This window comes from Elephantulus edwardii, unplaced genomic scaffold, assembly GCF_000299155.1.
Source record: "Elephantulus edwardii isolate Elephantulus edwardi_28Jun2011 unplaced genomic scaffold, EleEdw1.0 scaffold00080, whole genome shotgun sequence".
Lineage (NCBI taxonomy): Eukaryota > Metazoa > Chordata > Mammalia > Macroscelidea > Macroscelididae > Elephantulus > Elephantulus edwardii.
In genome coordinates, this window is record NW_006399830.1 from 5,818,054 (window position 1) to 5,836,472 (window position 18,419).

The 18,419-nt window shown below is 52.8% G+C and overlaps 1 protein-coding gene across 2 annotated transcripts in view; it reads left to right on the forward strand.

The window, feature by feature from the left end:
- TRRAP (transformation/transcription domain-associated protein) overlaps positions 1 to 18,419 on the forward strand; it is an 89,949-nt gene that overhangs the window by 32,344 nt on the left and 39,186 nt on the right. The window contains exons 22-35 of one of the 2 annotated variants that reach the window (XM_006889632.1): positions 316 to 515; positions 1,830 to 2,047; positions 2,136 to 2,333; positions 4,101 to 4,361; positions 5,457 to 5,618; positions 7,059 to 7,155; positions 7,473 to 7,594; positions 8,525 to 8,695; positions 11,511 to 11,579; positions 14,251 to 14,304; positions 16,658 to 16,777; positions 17,169 to 17,288; positions 17,868 to 18,032; positions 18,107 to 18,288. In XM_006889632.1, coding sequence (XP_006889694.1) covers positions 316 to 515; positions 1,830 to 2,047; positions 2,136 to 2,333; positions 4,101 to 4,361; positions 5,457 to 5,618; positions 7,059 to 7,155; positions 7,473 to 7,594; positions 8,525 to 8,695; positions 11,511 to 11,579; positions 14,251 to 14,304; positions 16,658 to 16,777; positions 17,169 to 17,288; positions 17,868 to 18,032; positions 18,107 to 18,288 — 2,139 coding nt within the window. The remainder of the gene's footprint in view (positions 1 to 315; positions 516 to 1,829; positions 2,048 to 2,135; positions 2,334 to 4,100; positions 4,362 to 5,456; positions 5,619 to 7,058; positions 7,156 to 7,472; positions 7,595 to 8,524; positions 8,696 to 11,510; positions 11,580 to 14,250; positions 14,305 to 16,657; positions 16,778 to 17,168; positions 17,289 to 17,867; positions 18,033 to 18,106; positions 18,289 to 18,419) is intronic. The other variant, XM_006889633.1, reaches the window with a different exon arrangement.

Sequence of the window (18,419 nt, forward strand, 5' to 3'; positions counted from 1 at the left end):
GCACCTCTGGGATTGCAGAGCAGCTTCTTGCCACTAGGCCACCAGAGCTCCCCACATCTGCTTTTCTGAGACAATAATAGTGGCATGTGCATACGAGCTGTAGCACCGTGTTAGCAGATGACCTGAGGCTGCAGCTGGTCTCTTGAACCATTGACTTCATAACTGTCCATAATGGAATTCATCATGTTGCTTCCAGTTCCTGTAGAGCATGTTCCCCACCTCAGACCTCTCTGAACAAGACACGTGAGGGTGGGTTGAACGTTTTAAAAACAGATGTGGTTCCAGGTTGTGACGGCGGCCTTTGCTTTGTTTCAGCTTCACAGAGAAGACCATTCCCAACGTCATCATATCCCATCGCTACAAAGCGCAGGACACCCCTGCTCGTAAAACCTTCGAGCAGGCCCTGACCGGGGCCTTCATGTCTGCTGTCATCAAGGACCTCCGGCCCAGCGCCCTGCCCTTCGTGGCCAGCTTGATCCGGCACTACACCATGGTGGCTGTGGCCCAGCAGTGCGGTGAGTGGGGTGGGGAAGCGTGAGGTCAGTTGGCTCCTGTGGGGCGGCCAGCACGCTGTGCTCTTCAGAGAAGCCCAGTTTGTCAGTTGTCTTTTTTGTCCTTGTTTTCTAATTTTCCACTTGATAAACATCCTTGGTATTTCGCTTTGTAAGTCATCATCAGATATTTTTCAGTAAAATAACTGTTTTCACAAGAAAACCTAGCTAACTTCTTTGTGGGCTTACTATCTCCTACCGCCCCTAAAACAAAACCAAAAAGATCCAGGCCCCCTGCTGCTGTCAGGTTGATTGTGGCTCATAATAGCCTGTGACGCCCAAGGCTGTCAGTCTTACCTCGAGCAGAGCTGGCAAAGCAGCCGGTGGGTTTCAGCAGCGGGTCTCTGTCGGCAGCCCTGTGCACACTGTGTGTGGCGGTCTGCGCTGCTGAGCTCTCTGCAAGTGTTGTCCCCGGGGTCCAGCTCTGCAGTCTCCTCCTCACAGCGTCCCCATACGTTTCAGGACGCCCTGTTTGTGCTCCTGGGATGATTGATCATTACTGCCCTTCCCCGCCTGCCGTGCTCTCTCGTCTCCGCATCTGGGGTGCAGGGTGTCCACGTGTGGGGCAAGTTTGCTTTGTTTCCATCTTGGGCTAAAATGTTTACAAAAGGCAACATCAGGACACTGCCGTTGGTTGCCCACGTTTACAAGGACATGCCCTTAGTTTTTTCTTCCCAGACCAGTAGTGACTCGTTTGCAGGGGAGCTGGTGTGTGGACCCCACTTGAGCCACTCTGTACTTGTGTGTGTGTCCTCCTCGGAGTCCTGGGCTCCCAGACGCACCTCCCTTGTTGTTGCTTGTTGAACGGTCAGCACTAGTTTTTTTCCCAGGATTTCCTTCTTGGCTGAGTTGTAAGCTGCTCCCTGCCTGGTGCTGGGCCTCGTGAGGGCTTCCGTATCAGCTGCCACGTTTTGTGGCTTTTCATTGTTTTGATGGTTCTGAGTCTCTTGGATTGGATCCTCACTGCCCTCATTCCCACCTCCACGCCTTTGGATGTGTTGAATGATAAACTCTCTCAGTTTTTCATCCTAAAGTAATACATTTTTGAGTTATGATGGGGAAGATCTGGAACCAAGATGGAATGTCCTGGGGCCTAAAAAAGTAGCTTCAGTAAGAGCCGAGTCAGTCGCTGACCAGTTGTCAACGCAGAGAGAGGGGTTTAGAGCGTTGCTTGAGGGCCTCACCTCCTAGTGGGAACAAGCTGGTCTGGGGACAGGAGGGACGGGACTGTTGGTGTAGGAGGAATTCGCTCCGTCTCACGCTCCGCTGCTCCCCCAGGCCCCTTCCTGCTGCCTTGCTACCAGGTGGGCAGCCAGCCCAGCACGGCCATGTTCCACAGCGAGGAGAACGGGTCCAAGGGCATGGACCCGCTGGTGCTCATCGACGCCATCGCCATCTGCATGGCGTATGAAGAGAAGGAGCTGTGTAAGATCGGGGAGGTGGCGCTGGCTGTGATATTTGACGTCGCGAGCATCATCCTGGGCTCCAAGGAGAGGGTAAGGGAGGCCTGAGGGTGGTCCGAGGTGGTCCGAGGGCAGCGGTCCGGGAGGCCGCCGTCCTGATGCGCTCGTGTGTGCTCCCCAGGCGTGCCAGCTGCCCCTCTTCTCCTACATCGTGGAGCGCCTGTGTGCCTGCTGTTACGAGCAGGCCTGGTACGCCAAGCTGGGCGGCGTGGTGTCCATCAAGTTCCTCATGGAGCGGCTGCCGCTTACCTGGGTCCTGCAGAACCAGCAGACCTTCCTCAAGGCGTTGCTCTTCGTAATGATGGACCTGACGGGCGAGGTAGGTGACATCGTTGCCGTGGTCCTGCCTGCCTGTGGGCGCCCCAGGGACCTGCGTGTGGAAAGCCCAGCTTGTGCAGGGCAGAGGTCAGGTTCTTCCTGCCAGGGGGCTGGTGGGCCCCTGCTTCGTTTCATTTCTGTTTCCCAAAAGTGTTATCAATTTCCTAAAAGCATATTAATGGTTTAAGTACTGGATTCTTAACTAGAAAGTCAGTGATTCAAATCCACCAGCTTCTCCTTGGGAAAAAATGAGGCCATCCGTTTCTGGAGAGATGTACAGTCTCAGAAACCATGTGGGGTAGTTCTGCTGGGCCCTACAGTGTCACTAGGAGTCAGGGTCCATTCAACAGCAGTGGGTTAAAGGGAATTATTGTGGGAGGATGAAAAAGAAGTTTTTGCTTTAAGATACTTCAAGGAGTTTTCATGTTTCTCCTCCTCTCAACTCCCCCCTAGAAAAAGAGAAACCAACCAATGCGCTCTTATTATTTTTTTTTTTATTTTATTTCTTTATTTTTGTGTGTGTTTACTGTCAAATTGGTTCTGACTGGTACAGGAGGAGATTGTCCCTCCTTTTCCTGCAGAGCATCTGGTGGATTCGAACCACTCACCTCTGGGATTGCAGTGCAGCTTCTAAATGTGCCCTTTTAAAGAAACGAACTTGTCCAGAGAACAGTTTGCACAAGCTTGTTCCGCAGATGCTCTTGTCTAGGTCCTTAGCAGCTGGCTCAGGTTCGTTTCCTTATCTGTGACGAGAGGGTGTGTCAGCAGCCTGGCAGGTGTTCTTCCTGTGTCTCAAGCCCTCTGCGCCTCAGTGACAGGTGGCAGGCTCCTCAGCCAGCACTCCTCTGTAAAGGAGGTGCTGCTCCCCACTCAGCCAGGAAGGGCCATAGGGTGCAGCCTGCAAACCCCAGCCCAGCTCAGAACCCGCCGCGGCTGAGTCCGTCGTGCCTCCTTGGTGACCAACAGGATAGAGTCGACCTGCCCCGTCTCCAGACACGCCACTCCAGGCCGCTGAATTGGAGCCAGCTCGCAGCTGACCCTCCAGTGGGGCTTCCGAGGCTCTAAATCACACGGGACCAGAGGGCTTGTCTTTCCCCTGAGGAGCAGCTGGTGGATTCAAACAGCTTGCCTTTGGGTTGGCAGTGCAACTTCTTACCCATTAGGCCGCCAGGGCTCCCCAGGGCTGCCCAGTGGGGCTTCTCAAAGTTAATAAACCTTTCTCCCGAGAATCAGCTCGTGGGTTTGAATTGCTGACCACTCCGTTAGCAGCCCTAATGCCGTAACCACTATACCATCAGGGCTCCTCCTTTAAGCCTTATTTTCAGATTAAATAAAGTAGGTAGTGTTGGGCACTGCAGCTAATCTACTTGGTAAATGCCAGGATCACATTTAACTTGGTTGCTGACACTGATTCCCGCTCCTGACAACCCCATGAGGGCCAGGGTAGTAGGATGTTTTCAATGGTTGAAGCAATTTTTTTTGACATTTGATTGCCAGGCCTTTCTTTTGAGGCACCTATGGATGAAATCCAAATCCCCACCCTTCACTTCATAGCCAAGCACCTTAACCACTTCCACCTCCAGGGCACTCCTCGGGGGTCATGTTTAGACAGGTACCTTCCCTTTTAAAAGACAAGATGGACTTTCCTGTGTGAAGATGACCGAGTTCTACTTCATGGCATGGGCAGTAGGAAGCCAGGGGTGCTGGGCATGGTCCCCACGTAGGCGGTGGGTGCTACAGGGCCCCTCTGAGGCTTCCTGACCTGCAGGTCTCCAATGGCGCCGTTGCCATGGCGAAGACAACCTTGGAGCAGCTTCTGATGAGGTGTGCAACGCCCTTGAAGGACGAGGAGCGGGCCGAGGAGATCCTGGCGGCACAGGAGAAGTCCTTCCACCACGTGACCCACGACCTGGTGCGGGAGGTCACGTCCCCGAACTCCACCGTGCGGAAGCAGGCCATGCACTCGCTGCAGGTGCTGGCCCAGGTCACGGGCAAGAGTGTGACGGTCATCATGGAGCCACACAAGGAGGTGAGACCAGGAGCGTGGCTTTCACATGTGTCACCGTGGCACAGTAGACAGCAGAGCAAACCTTTTTGACTCTTTAAGTGTGCAGGTCAGTGGTGGTAGTGACACTCACCCTGTCCTGCCCCCCCACCCCCTCCCTCATCACTTCAGAGACTTGGTGATCCTTCTGTCACCATCCTGGCTTCCTGCTGCCCACCCCCAGGTGACCACTGTGGTCTCCACACGTCTCCTAATCACAGACGCCTCATCAGGGGCCTCATGCAGTTCTTGACCTTAAGCGTCTGGTTCTGTCACTCGGTGCTACCTTTCCACCCTTCATGTTGTAGCTGGTGTTAGACCCTCACTTCTTGTTGAGTAATAATTTAATCGTGTCGAATACATTTTTTACATGAACTTTTTATTTATTTATGTATTTTTTTTTATGAACTTTTTATTGTGCTTTGCATGAAGGTTGACAGAGCAGACTGATTTTCCACTCACTGATTCTATGCATTGTTTGTGACGTTGACTGCGGTCTCCACGTTGTAACTGCCCTCTTCTCACGCAGACGGACCTGTTGAGGTTGTGGTGGGGCTGTGGGTCATAGATGTCCTTGTCACAGGTGCACTTTAGGACTCGCGACGGGTAGGTGGCATGTTCGCCCATTTGGCTCTAGCTGTGATTGCTACTGTTGAGAGGATAGAAGTCTGGGTTCCTGGGGCTGGGCTGCGAATCGGGCTGTTCCGTGTTGTTTTAGGGATGATTTCAGGACTGGTTGCATCCAGTGTGGTATTCAGGACTCCGTTTTGGCCCAGGAACTAACTGCCCGGTCATTCACTTATGAACGAATACTCATCACATTGATGTTGTTAGCTTGGTAGTTGTCATAGACTATTCTGATGATGATGTTAGGTTTTCCAGTACCAGCCGGTCGATCTGATTCATAGCGACCCTGTGTGACAGTTTCATCTCCTAAGCTGTACTGTCCACAGGTGCAGGTCACCAGATCGTTCTCGCGTGGAGCTGCTGGGTGGTCTTGAACCGCCAGCCTGTGGGTTGTGGCCCAGCTCGTCACTGTTGTTACGTGAACTGGCCTGTGCTTCTTCCTTGTTCCCCCAGGTCCTCCAGGACATGGTCCCCCCCAAGAAGCACCTGCTGAGACACCAGCCTGCCAACGCCCAGATTGGCCTGATGGAGGGGAACACCTTCTGCACCACCCTGCAGCCCCGGCTGTTCACGATGGATCTGAACGTTGTGGAGCACAAGGTGTTCTACACGGAGGTAGGGGCTCCACAGCGATGCACGTGGGACTGCGTGTATCTGCTGGCGTGGGCGTGCGTGGGAGGGTGGTGACGGGGCTGGCCTGATTAAGAGAGAGGGGACCATGCACAGGAGGCTGTGTGTGTCTGCTGGCCCATGTGCACAGGAGGATGGTGCAGAATGGTGTGCGTGGGGCTGTGTGTGTCTGTCGGCCTGAGTGTGCACGGGAAGACGGTGAATGCGGTGCTGTCTGTATCCGCTGGCCTGAGTGTGCACGGGAGGACGGTGCAGAGCGGTGTGCGTGGGACTGTGTGTGTCTTCTGGCTGGAGCATGCAGGCAGGCCCTAGCTCCTTGAGCACGCTTCTTACATCTGGTACTGATATTGAGGGGGCCGTGGTCCTTGGAAGCTTGGGGCAATGTTGATGGTTTCTGAGTTAGTTTGGATGTGGTTCTTGAAGGCCTTAAAGTTATACTTTCATTGTTAAGTGCCAGGGAGTCCACCCCATCTCCTAGGAACCCCACGTCTAGCAGCGCAGAGCCCTGCCTGGGCCTGCACCCCCCTCACATGCACTGCTTGCTGTGTGTTGAGCCATTATTGTAGCCGCTGTGTGAGTCTGTCTCGTTGAGGGTCTTCCTCTCTTTCTGCTTTTCGAAGCATGATGTCCTCCAGGGACTGTCCCTTCCTGATGAGGTGTCCGAAGTCCATAGTCTCACCATTGTTCCTTGTAGGGAGCACATGGACTGCTGCTGTGCCCGAATGCCTGGGCAGGTGGCGACCGGGGTATCTGACTTGTAGCCCTCCCAGCAGCTCTCCCTTCCTCCTCTGTGCTCTTTGTTCTTGAAATAAAAATAATGCCCCAGTGCTAAAAGAGGGAGCTCTGGTGGCCTCATGGTAAGCAGCTGTGGCTGCAATCCAGAATGTACGCAGTTCAAATCCACCAGCACAGGAGAAGGAAGAACAGCCTCCTGTCCAGTTCACAGACTCTGAAAACCCACTGGAGGGTTTTCAACTGAAGGATCACAACGATTGTGACTCGTTGGCACGTAACAGTGATAGTGCTAAAGGGTGTTGGCCGTCACGCCTGCTTCTCCAGCCCCGGTTGGTGTTGGGGGAAGAAGCTTTCCTTCAGAAAAGACAGGCAGTCTGCAGCCCGGGCCGGTTAGAGGGAGGAAAGACGCCAGGTGACGGGGCAGGTGAGGCTCAGGTCTCGAACGGATGCGCGGTCCAGTTTTGCTCCTTCAGTTGTCTAGGATTTTAATTCAGTTTGTCATCCATCTGTACAGGCTTGGTTTCACGATGAATTTACATCTGGAAGCCTCGTGTTTTGGGTTGAGTGTGTGTGTGTGTGTGTGTGTGTGTGTGTGTGTGTGTGTAAGAGTGTCCTGCTCTGTCCCCCATGCGGAGGTCATTCGGCCTTCACAGTAGCCAATGGGCTCTTGGCTTTGTCTTTGCTCTGCAGTTGTTGAACTTGTGCGAGGCCGAAGATTCAGCACTGACCAAGCTGCCCTGCTATAAGAGCCTCCCGTCGCTGGTCCCTTTACGGATTGCTGCACTGAGTAAGTCTGCACAATGAGTTAGTACAGCGTTCAGGTGTGGTCAGGTGCCTGTGTGTGGACTCCAGGTCACAGCTGCCTACGTACAATAATACCAAGTCAGTGCAACTGTGAACGTGCAGACGGACCATGGATTATTTATTATCCCTTTTCTCCCCCTGAGGCCCCACCTGGTGCCGCTGAGTCAAGTGTGATTCCGCTCCCTGTGGACAGAGTAGAACCGTTTCCAAAGGGAAGAGCTTTATCAGGCCACATTGTTGCAGATCAGTAATGAGCCTTTCCCAGGTTAGCAGTGAAATTGTCTTCCTTTTTCTCTGAAGACGCCCTTGCTGCCTGCAATTACCTGCCTCAGTCCAGAGAGAAGATCATCGCTGCCCTCTTCAAAGCCCTCAATTCCACCAACAGCGAGCTCCAGGAGGCGGGGGAGGCCTGCATGAGAAAGGTGAGCCGCGGCCTGTTTCCCTTGGTCTGTGGGTCTGGAAGGACACCTGTGCTTGTGGTATTTGAGCTGGTGGTGACACCTCACCTGCTTCTCAGTGGTACCAGGCCTTTTAAACATGATGACAGGCCTTGCTTATTTCATCTTCAGTTTCTGGAATGTATTATTATATATTGACCTGTGACTTGCTGTTATGTGCCATCGAGTCACCTGCGACTCATCGCGACCCTATGCACAGTGCTCTGAACCCTGCTCTGTCCTGGGCCAGTGTCACTGTCTCTGACATACCTGTCCTCATTACCCCAGTTACTGTGCCATTCTATCTCATCTGGGGTCTTCCTCTCCCTTTTTGACCCTTCACCTTTCCAAGCAAGATGTCCTTCTCCAAGGACTGATCCCTCCTGGCAACATACTCAAAGTACATGGGACAGAGCCTCAAAATCCTTGCCTCCAAGAAACAGCTTGGCTTCACCCTCTTTAGGACAGACCTGTTAGTTCTCTTGGCAGTTCATGGGATGTTCAGTACTCTTCTCCAGCACCACAACTCAAAGGCATTAATTCTTCTTCTGTCCTCTTTGGTCATTGTCCAGCTCTCTGATGCATCACAGGTAATTGCGAAGACCATGGCCCGGATCTTAGTCTCTAGACTAGCACCTTAGTCTCTAGATTGACATGGTTGCTGTTTAGCACTCCGGAGAGGTCCCTGACAGCATAGATCTGAGCCCTGTCCTGTCCTGCGCCAGTCTCATAATCTCTGACACACTCAAGGCCATTGCTGCCGTCCCTGTGCTGATCCTCCTGGTTGATGGTCTTGCGCTCTCCATTTTCCTCAAGGAAAAAGACAGCACTTTCTGCTAATGTTTTAGGAGCTAGCTTGTGTTATGAGGCCTTCACTGTTATTAGCGCATGTCTATAACCTTTCTCTTTTCATAGTTTTTAGAAGGAGCGACGATAGAAGTCGATCAGATCCACACGCACATGCGGCCTCTGTTGATGATGCTGGGAGATTACCGGAGCCTGACGCTGAACGTGGTGAACCGTCTGACCTCGGTCACGAGGCTCTTCCCCAACTCCTTTAATGATAAGTTTTGTGATCAGATGATGGTAAGCCACGTGTGTTTAAATGCATTCTATAATGAGCATAGAGCAGTTACTTTAGTGTCCAAGAAAGACTTTTTTAAAGAAGCCATGCATTTCTGTGATCTGAAATTCAGACGATGTTAGAGGGGACCCCTGTCCTCCGTCCTGTCCGCTCTCCTTCGTGCAGGGGCTGGTGGGTATCGTTTGTAGTGTTCCCCGGAGATGTTTGTGTGAATGATCGGATGTGACGTGCGTGGGTGATAGGAAGAGAGGCTTGCATGTTATTTTCTCCACCGAAAGGAAGCATAGATGATACAGTTACTGCTTTTCTCCCACTTCCTGTCACATCCTAGAGATCATTTCTGTGTCCTGGTTTAGTGACAGTAATCTTTCCTCTGATGAATGTGCTGTCATATAATCTGACTGCCTCCCCAGTGATATACACACAGATTGGTCCCAGCGCTTGGCCCTTATCAACAAGGACGTAGTGAGGAAACACAGTATTGTGGGCGAGTGAGTTCCAGATGAGAGGACCGTATTCCATGTACTCATAGGTCAGACATGTTGGTTGTAGAGGTGATTGAGGGGCTGAATCAACAGAGGACCCCCTTGTTAGCCCTAGTCTGTCACATCATCCAACCGCTGGAGCTCACGTCAGTGATGTCTCAGTGCTCGGTCCTCGTCTGCTTGTCACACTCCCGTTTCATCCCCCAGCTTGTCCACTGCCATTTCTTGCTGCCTGAAGCAGCTTGGCCGTTGTTAGAGAGCCTGACCCGTCAGGTCCACTGTGACCAGGCCATTGTTAGAGAGCTGGACCTGTCAGGTCCACCGTGACCAGGCCGTTGTTAGAGAGCCTGACCCGTCAGGTCCATCACGACCAGGCCTTTGTTAAAGAGCCTGACCCGTCAGGTCCATCACGACCAGGCCGTTGTTAGAGAGCCTGACCCGTCAGGTCCACCACGACCAGGCCGTTGTTAGAGAGCCTGACCCGTCAGGTCCATCACGACCAGGCCGTTGTTAGAGAGCCTGACCCGTCAGGTCCACTGCGAACAGGCCGTTGTTAGAGAGCCTGACCCGTCAGGTCCACTGCGAACAGGCCGTTGTTAGAGAGCCGGACCCGTCAGGTCTGCTGTGAGCAGGGCTTCGTTTATTGGACGCCGCTTCACAGGTGCTCTGCACAGCAGTGTGGAAACAGAGCGATACCTCGCAGGCCGTGGTTTCTGGCTGAGCAGCCCTACTCCCCTTAAAATGAAGAACATGGGCTTGTGTTGGAGATTTAGTCAGAGAGGCTTGGGGTTTTTTCCTTTTTCTACGGTGATTAAGCAGGAGCTCTGATGGTGACGTAATTGAGGCGTTGATCTGCTCACAGTGAGGCTGGTGGTGCAAACCCATCAGACACTTCTCGGTAGGAGGGGTGGTGCTCTCTGCCAAGATCTGAAGCCTCGGACCCCCGTGGGGCAGTTTGCTCTCCCCTGGTCCGGCGAGGAGTGGAAATCAGCTCGAGGGCAGTGGGATTGGCTGTTTTGTTTTTGAGTTCGTGAATTTATACTGTGTCTTTGCATTTCACATGCTCACATGTATATGTATGACATGCATAATAAACTAACGTGTAGGAGTTGGATGGTTTGAAAACCACGCTGGTGGTTAATATCCTTTGTGATTTTTATGGTGTAGGGACTTTGAGGGGCTCTGTAGTGTGTGTTTCTTGGTGCTTTCTGGCCTGCTTGCCCTGCAAGACACAGGTTTCGTGAAAAGCAGCTCCATGGAAGTTTCACAGAGTCCCTAACGACATGAAGGGTCAGAGGCCTCCCTTAAAGTTAAGAGCCTCCCCAACCTGCTCGGCCAGAAATCCCTGTCACAGCCTCTGGTCAGCTGCCCACGCGCAATTGTGATGCCAGAGACTGGGCTCGGCAGGGCCAGTGCTACACCTATTCCAGATGTGCTGTCTCTGGCATGTTGTTCTGGGAAGTCCTGGGTGCCCTGTCCCTGGGGTCCTGTCTGAAGAGCACTGTCCCAGGTGCCCTGTCCCTGGGGTCCTGTCTGAGGAGTACTTCCGAGTGCCTTGTCCCTGGCATGCTGTCTGAGGAGTGCGGTCCCAGGTGCCCTGTCCCTGGGCGTGCTGTCCGGGTGCCCTGTCCCTGGTGTGCGGTCCGAGGAGTGCTGTCTGGGTGCCCTGTCCCTGGTGTGCTGACCCTTGAGCTCCTGGTTGTTTTCTCCACATGCCTCACTGCCTGGTTTGGTTGGTTGAACCCTGGGGGTTGCTGAGGGCTTGAAGGGGCCTCCAGCAGATCTAAGCCTCATATCTGGGATCTTGGTGTCAAAATGCAGAGTCATTTCACTGCCCTTTCACACTGACCTGTTGGCCACTGACCCAGATGGATCAAAGCTGACTTCCTTGGCCCTCCGCACCCCAGTGCCCACTGCCTCAGCCCCACACTGCCTTTCTGGGCCCTTGTCCCTCCTTCTACCTGGAGCACTCCGTATGCCTGTCTCCAGGTCCCTTGTACATGCAGGCACACCCTATTTACAACTGTGCTTTGCTTTGTGGGGGCCTCCACACCCCAGCTCGAAGAGGAGGACAGGGATGATGATGTTTGTCTAGCTTGCTGGACATCTTATGTCCTGTCAGGATCAGTTTACCCCCCTCTCTGCAGAACATGAGTTCTCCTGTCTCCAGAACACGGGGGGCTGCCCCTGACAGATAGGGGACAGACTTGTAGTTCTCACGGTCATCCTGATGGGAGTGAAAGAGTGGATGGATGATCATGTGGTTGTGTGCACCCCAGCAGCATTTGGGGGTGAACGAGGAAACAAGTCTGAGGCTGTGTTTCTCTGACAGCAACACCTGCGCAAATGGATGGAAGTGGTGGTCATCACTCACAAAGGCGGCCAGCGGAGCGACGGAAACGTGAGTGGGGGTCGCGCTCGGGAGGGGCTGCCCCGTGCATGCGGGCGTGGGGCGGCCAGCAGGCCCGTGCCCCATCGTCACCTCTTCCCAGCATAGCACCTCGTTCTCCTGCCTCTGAGCTGCACAGCGTTCCCATCCGTGCTCCCTCCAGGCCCTCCCTTGCATTTGAATTACGAGGACATTTCCAGGGATTCCAGGAAGCCCACCTTGTCCTTATTCCAGGGGTCTTGGTTTTACTTCTAGTGTTTTCTGGACTGTTCTAGGCGGTTCAAGGTGGTGCTGTCCGTCCCTCGAGGCCCAGCAAGCACTGTGTTTTGTCCTTACTGCCCACTCCCACCTCCGGGAGGCCGTGTCTGGGGCTGGTGACAGCAAGTGCCTGCCCCACAGTTTCAAAATAGTCTTACCCACGTGTCACGTGTGTGTCCTCAGGCTGCTGAAAGTGAAACGACAAGAACTTTAGAAATCACTATTTTTATTTTTTCCTCCTTCTTTAGGGTGTTGAGGACAACCTGTCTTAGCTAAATCTTCCAGATTACCAGATATGGGCTGCCATTCTCTTAAAAGTCAGTGCTTTCTGCGGTTTTGAAGCTAAAGTTACTTGTAAAAATGTGTTACATTTTTAAAAATCTATTTTATTTGAGTGAAGCTTTGCACGTTACATTGATTTTTTTTTTCAGGCAGTAATTCGTAGGCATTAATTCCCACTGATGGGTGGAAGTAACTTATGACAGTGCCCAGCAAACCCTTACTGTGTGTTCCTAGACCCTTCACTCACCTTTTCTGTTTAGAGATTGCTTTTCCTTTTCTTCCCCAACCCCCACCCCATGTAGATGTTCATTTTTCTGAAGATCCATTGCTGAGGTTTTTTAAGTCGCTGCCTGTCCTCTCAGTGGGATTTTCCTAAGGTCCTCTGACCCCCTCATGGAATTTTCCAGCACTCCTGCTTAGGAAACCGCTCACAGTTCTTCAGAGGCATGATAACGCCGCATTTGATCCCCTCGTGCCCTTTCGTTGGATGCTTCGTCTCATCCCAGTTCAGTTTGCTTTTTTTGACTTCATTCTTTGTTTTGACAGTTCTGTGTCAGGAGCATTTTGTTTACTTGAGTCATAGTTCCTGCTGCTTCGAAAGAATCGACTAAGTAAAACAGAGCTAGAACTTTAAACTTGAGTCCTCAGCACCCCTGCTCTCTCTGAAGGTTTGCTGTTCTTGTGGGAACCTTCCAGAAGCTCTTGTGGGCTGTGGCAGGGAGTCTGAGAGTGACACACTCTCTGGGGAGCCGGGACAGGCCTCCGGGCCTCTCCACTGCTTGGCTGTGTTGTTGCCACCTTTGCTTCAAATTTTCCTTTTGTTTTTCCTTTTGTTAGCAGTAAGCTGTTAATTCTCTGAAACATAAGAGGCGATTCCAGAGTAAACATTAAAATTAAAAGCCCTAGTGAATAGATGAACAACTGCCATTGGATCAGAAAGAAGAGGCAGACCCCTCACCAGTAACAACATGTAACCCGTTGTGCGGGCGTTTGGAAAGTGAGGTGGGCGCAGTTGTGTAGGGGATGGAGTTCCGTGACCATCAGGGTGTCACTGAGCTGCTGCTGTGACATTCACATCCTTTCCATCCAGTGGCCTGAACCCAATACTGGCCAACTCCCCGATACATGCCTGAGCACCTGCATTTCAGCTGTGGGGGGGGGACCTGAGAGCCAAGTGGCCAGGGCTGCTTTCCCTAGAGAGCTCAGGACCCTGCCCCACCTTGTTCCTCAGTAGGCCCAGGGCCAGGCCCATGTAAGGCCACGGTTTGAGGCCTGTGTCCTGTTCCCCTGTAAGGCCAGAGCTGGGCTCCCGACCTATGGCTCTCTGATCCATTTCTGTGGACATTGTACAGCACTGCGGATGGGCCTTGGAAAGTCCTTTGTTTTAACGTCCTCAAATCCCCTAACACCATTGTGTAATGTGGCACTCGTCCTTGAAGTTGAATAGTTGATTAGAAATGAACAAAGCCTCTAACAAGTCCCCCGTCCTGACGTGCTGCGCTGCCCCTGCGTTCACAGAGATGCCCTTTGGTACCACAGTCTCCGGGCGGCCAGCAGCTGCCCACCTGCTGTGCCAGTTGTGACACAAGGCCCTTCCTCCCGGCTCCTGCACACCTTCAGAGCTGTTTTTTTGGGAAACTAGGGTTGGCTTCACAAGGCACTCAGGTAGCTGTTGGATGTCCCGTGGCCACAGGCTCTTCTGTAAACCGGGGGGCCATATGGATGCCTGCCGGGGCCGATCCGCAAGCCATCTCCACCCCCCCCAGGCTTTGGAAAGAGGGAAGGTTAGGGTTTGGGGATTTGGTAGGGGTTTTTCTATGCCTGTGTGAATGAGTTCATCCAAGCCACTCTTATTTTTAAGTCCATTCACGCCATAAGTCTTCTTTGACTTGCTCTCCATCCAGACAGAAGTTCTGAAGCCTCTGGTTTTGGTTTTCATTTAGGGGGGACCCAGTCCCATTCTAGGGGGGCCGTGCTTGCCACAGAAGGGCGGAAGGTGTTAATCTGTTAACGACCGTGTGTGTTTTCTGATAATTGTGACTGTTCTGTCTTGTTTACCCACTAATCCTTACTGTGTATACGGGACCTTTCTCTGTAAATAACATGAATAGAAAAAAAAGACCGTTTTCCTCCCCACCCTCAGGAAAGCATTTCCGAGTGCGGGAGATGTTCCTTGTCTCCATTCTGTCAGTTTGAGGTGAGAACAACCTATTAACAGTCAGTTTCTGACTTGCACTGTGAAGAATAGTTGTTTGTGTATTTTTTTTTTAAACTAAAAAAAAAAAAATTATTTCCTTTTCTTTGCGTTTTCTTGTTTCTCTTTTCCGTTGCCCTTTTTTTTCACGCTGTGATTTTTGTTTTGGTTCAGCCTGCCATGGAAGGGGTAGAGGTGAGAACGCGAGTGGAGGCCCAGGCGGGGTTGCTGTTGTATTTGGTTTTGCTGTGACTCGTTTAGCTGTCCTGTGGTCTGTCCTGGGCCGAGTGCCTTGTACCTTGAGTGCAGTGAACCGTATTGTCTGTCTGTGGCGACGTCTCAGTCCCATTGCTGTGACTGTCCAGGTGCCAAGCATGCCTCATCCCGGAAATTTTAAGCAAGACTCTGAGGGGTGGTTTGGTTTTGGTTTTTTAATTTTTTTCGTTTTCTATTTGTTAGAAATTTCCGTCTCTCCACACCACGTAAGACATAGTTGAGTTTTACTAGCGTAATGTTCTTAAGAACTCATACATCCAACAACCTCTTGAGAACCTGTAAAAAGAATTTAGTGAATTTACTGGAAATGCGGGCAGCTGTAAGTTGTCTTTCATATGACTGGCTGACTGACCGGACTCCCTGCACTGGACACACACGCACAAACAGGACAGACACTCTGTGAACTGTCAGACCCCAAGGTTCCCCTTCTCCTATAAACAAAGGGCTAAAACCCCTGACTTGCTGCTGTCAAGTTGATTGCACCTCCAGTGGCCCTCCGTCAGATTTCTGAGCCTGTGCCCCTTTCCAGGAGCAGATGGCCTGTTCTTTCTCCCAAGGAGCACGATGTGGACTCAAACCCCTGACCCTTTGGTTGGCAGCCACAGTGCCTCCAGGGCTCCCTCTCCTGTACAGCAGGGAGGTCGATGACACCTGTCGTTAGTTCGTATCTCCCAGCATCGATGTGAAGACCTAAAGAAGTCATTTCATTTGGTGCTTGGAAAACTAAAAACCAGAATGTAGAAGCACCACTATTTGGTTGTGAAGGAGCCCTGGTGGCACAGTGGTTAAGTGTTTGGCCACAGTTGGAACCCACCCAGTGGCTCTATGAGAGAAAGGCCTGTTGATTAACTCCTGTAAAGTTGAAACCAAAAAAGCCCTGTCACACTTCTTCTAGTTTCCAATCCGGCCAGTCTTTACAAGAAGAGATGGCCTCAGTGTTCTCCAGTGGAGTGTCTGGGGATTCGAACTGCTGACCTTCTGGTTAACATCCCAACACATAGCATACTATACTAGCAGGGCTCCCACTTGTAAGGAGAGTACAGACAATTCCTGTGTCATGTAGGATCACCATGAATTGGGATCCGTGGATGGCATCTAGCAACAACGCTGGAATATTGTCATTTCAGAGGGAGACAGACACACACACGCACACACACACACACACACATTTCAGAGAGGGAGACACACACACACACCACCCCCCACCCCCACCCCCGTCAGAGGACTTGAGTATTTTGCAGAATTCTGGGGTTGGATGACACCACCCTGGGTCAGTTTTCCTCTTGACATTTTTAGAAGTACCTCAAATGGTATTGGGAACACCCTGTGTCACCCCATTTTACCACGAGAGTCATGCTTGTCACATTCACCATGGAGCATGGCCCACCCTTCCCTGTGATCGTGTGAACCCCTTACAGAAACAAACTGGAACTGAAATTAAGAACAGAGATGATGTACCCCTCAGTCAGTGCTGTCAGACGCTGTCTTTAACGGCGCGATCCAGCGTTTTGTCAGCTTGGTTTTTTGGCCTGGTTGATAAATACTTAGACCATCGGCCAGTCACTTAATGATGTTGCCGCTTGGTTACTGGCCCCAGGACTCAGGTGTTTTGTGAGGACTTCCTCAGTGCTGGGTCCTGAGGGCAGAAGTGGTCTGTCCCTCAGAACCCAGGTTGTTGGGAAGACCCCCGGCTGTTAGCTCATGGCAGAGGGGTCACCAGTCTTAGTGCTCTCAGATCACACACATGGGGTCCCACCCCCGTGCATCAGTCCATGCCCTGGAGGGTCCCTTCCCACACCTACCGGTGGTCCTGGAAACATGTCACACCCTGACGTGAGGCACAAACACACCGACAGACGTTCCCCCATAGTGGACAGTACAGCAAGTCCCAGGCAGGTAGTCTCCCGAGGACGCAGTTCCAGTCCACGGTGGGTAAGTTGTGGCTTCGTGCGTGTGAACTCTGCTTCAGTGCCTAGCCTTGCACACGTAGTTAGACTGTGGTAGGCTCTGTGGTCCCGGCATTAACATGAACACGCCAGACGAGTTGACCCGCTTTCTAATTTCTGGTTCTCTCAATTAGGAAATGAAGATTTGTTCTGCCATTATAAACCTCTTCCACCTGATTCCAGCCGCACCCCAGACTTTGGTCAAGCCTTTGTTGGAGGTTGTCATGAAGACAGAACGGGCCATGTTGATCGAGGTGAAGACCTAAACCGGCATTGGTTCTGGTTCTTCTCCCACCTTTGCCTCCATTGTTTTCACTGTGTTGTCTTTTAAAGTGGTTCATCTAAAGAGGTGACGTATGAGTGTTTGCTTGTGGCTGTTAGTGCAATCCATTAATGAGGGGGACACGTGTGAGGTGGTGGTCAGTGCAGTCCATTATAACAGGACGTGTCTCAGGACCACGTGAAGCAGTTGTTAGCGAGTTCAGTTGTGTGACTGTGAATTATCATCCCCTGTCACAGTGTGAGGTGACTTGGTAGCATAGTCCAGCTCTGAGGGGCACCAGCTCAGCACTGGGCTAAGTGGGCAGACAGGTGAGCTGGGGAAGGAACGCCAGGCACCTGACGTCCTTTCCCCACTGCGCTCAGGCTGGCAGTCCATTCAGGGAGCCTCTGATCAAGTTCCTGACCCGGCACCCCTCCCAGACGGTGGAGCTGTTCATGATGGAGGCCACGCTGAACGACCCCCAGTGGAGCCGGATGTTTATGGTAAGAGCCGTGAAGGTCCCATTGTCCACCAGCACACGGACGGACGTGCCTGAGCCCTCTCCTGTTTCTCCTGAATAGAACGAGTGCTCTATTATATGGAGTGTCCTGTGAACGAGTTCAGGTTCAGAACTATTCTTTGTTCTCTGTCGGGTCTTCTCTGTTAGGCCTCCAGGAGGGGTCATGGTGGAAAGAAAGGATGCAAGTCCTGGGTTATGATGGCCAGGAAGCTCAGTTCTTGCTGGCAGGCAGTTCTTAAAGTGAGCTCACACACTTTTCAGTCTCTGAGGTCTTGTCTCAGGTCGGAGGAAGGGGACGGCGGTTAAGTGCTTCACTGCTCACTGAAAGGTGGGTTGGTGCCTCGAGCCTGCACCTGGGAAGAAAGGCCTGGTGAGCCCCTTCGGACGAAACAGCCATTGACAGCCTCGTGGGTGCAGTTCTGCTCTGACCCGCGGGATCCCCTGCGCCAGGGTTGATGGCAGAGGTCTGGAGAGACCGACAGAGCCACAGCGTCTGGACTGCCTCACTCTGTGTGTTTCCTGAGCTTGAACGACTCAGTCTCTGTGCACGTTTCGTTTTCAGAGTTTCCTGAAGCATAAAGACGCCAGACCCCTTCGCGACGTGCTGGCCGCCAACCCCAGCCGGTTCATCACCCTGCTGCTCCCTGGGGGCACGCAGCCCGCGGTGCGACCCGGCTCGCCCAGCACCAGCACCATGCGGCTGGACCTCCAGTTCCAGGCCATCAAGGTGGGGGCCCCCTGACGTCTCCCGACCCGCCGCGGGAAGGCCTGTCGGCGCACTCACCGTCCCCTCTCCCGCAGATCATCAGCATTATCGTGAAGAACGACGACGCGTGGCTGGCCAACCAGCACTCCCTGGTGAGCCAGCTGAGACGCGTGTGGGTGAGCGACGCCTTCCAGGAGCGCCACCACAAGGAGAACATGGCCGCCACCAACTGGAAGGAGCCCAAGCTGCTGGCCTACTGCCTCCTGAACTACTGCAAGTGGGTGCCCCTCCACGCCGCCCGCCCGGCACGGGGCCTGTCCTCCAGGTCACGCAGGGGGGCCCTCCACGCCGTGCGCCCGGCACGGGGCCTGTCCTCCAGGTCACGCAGGGGGGCCCTCCACGCCGCCC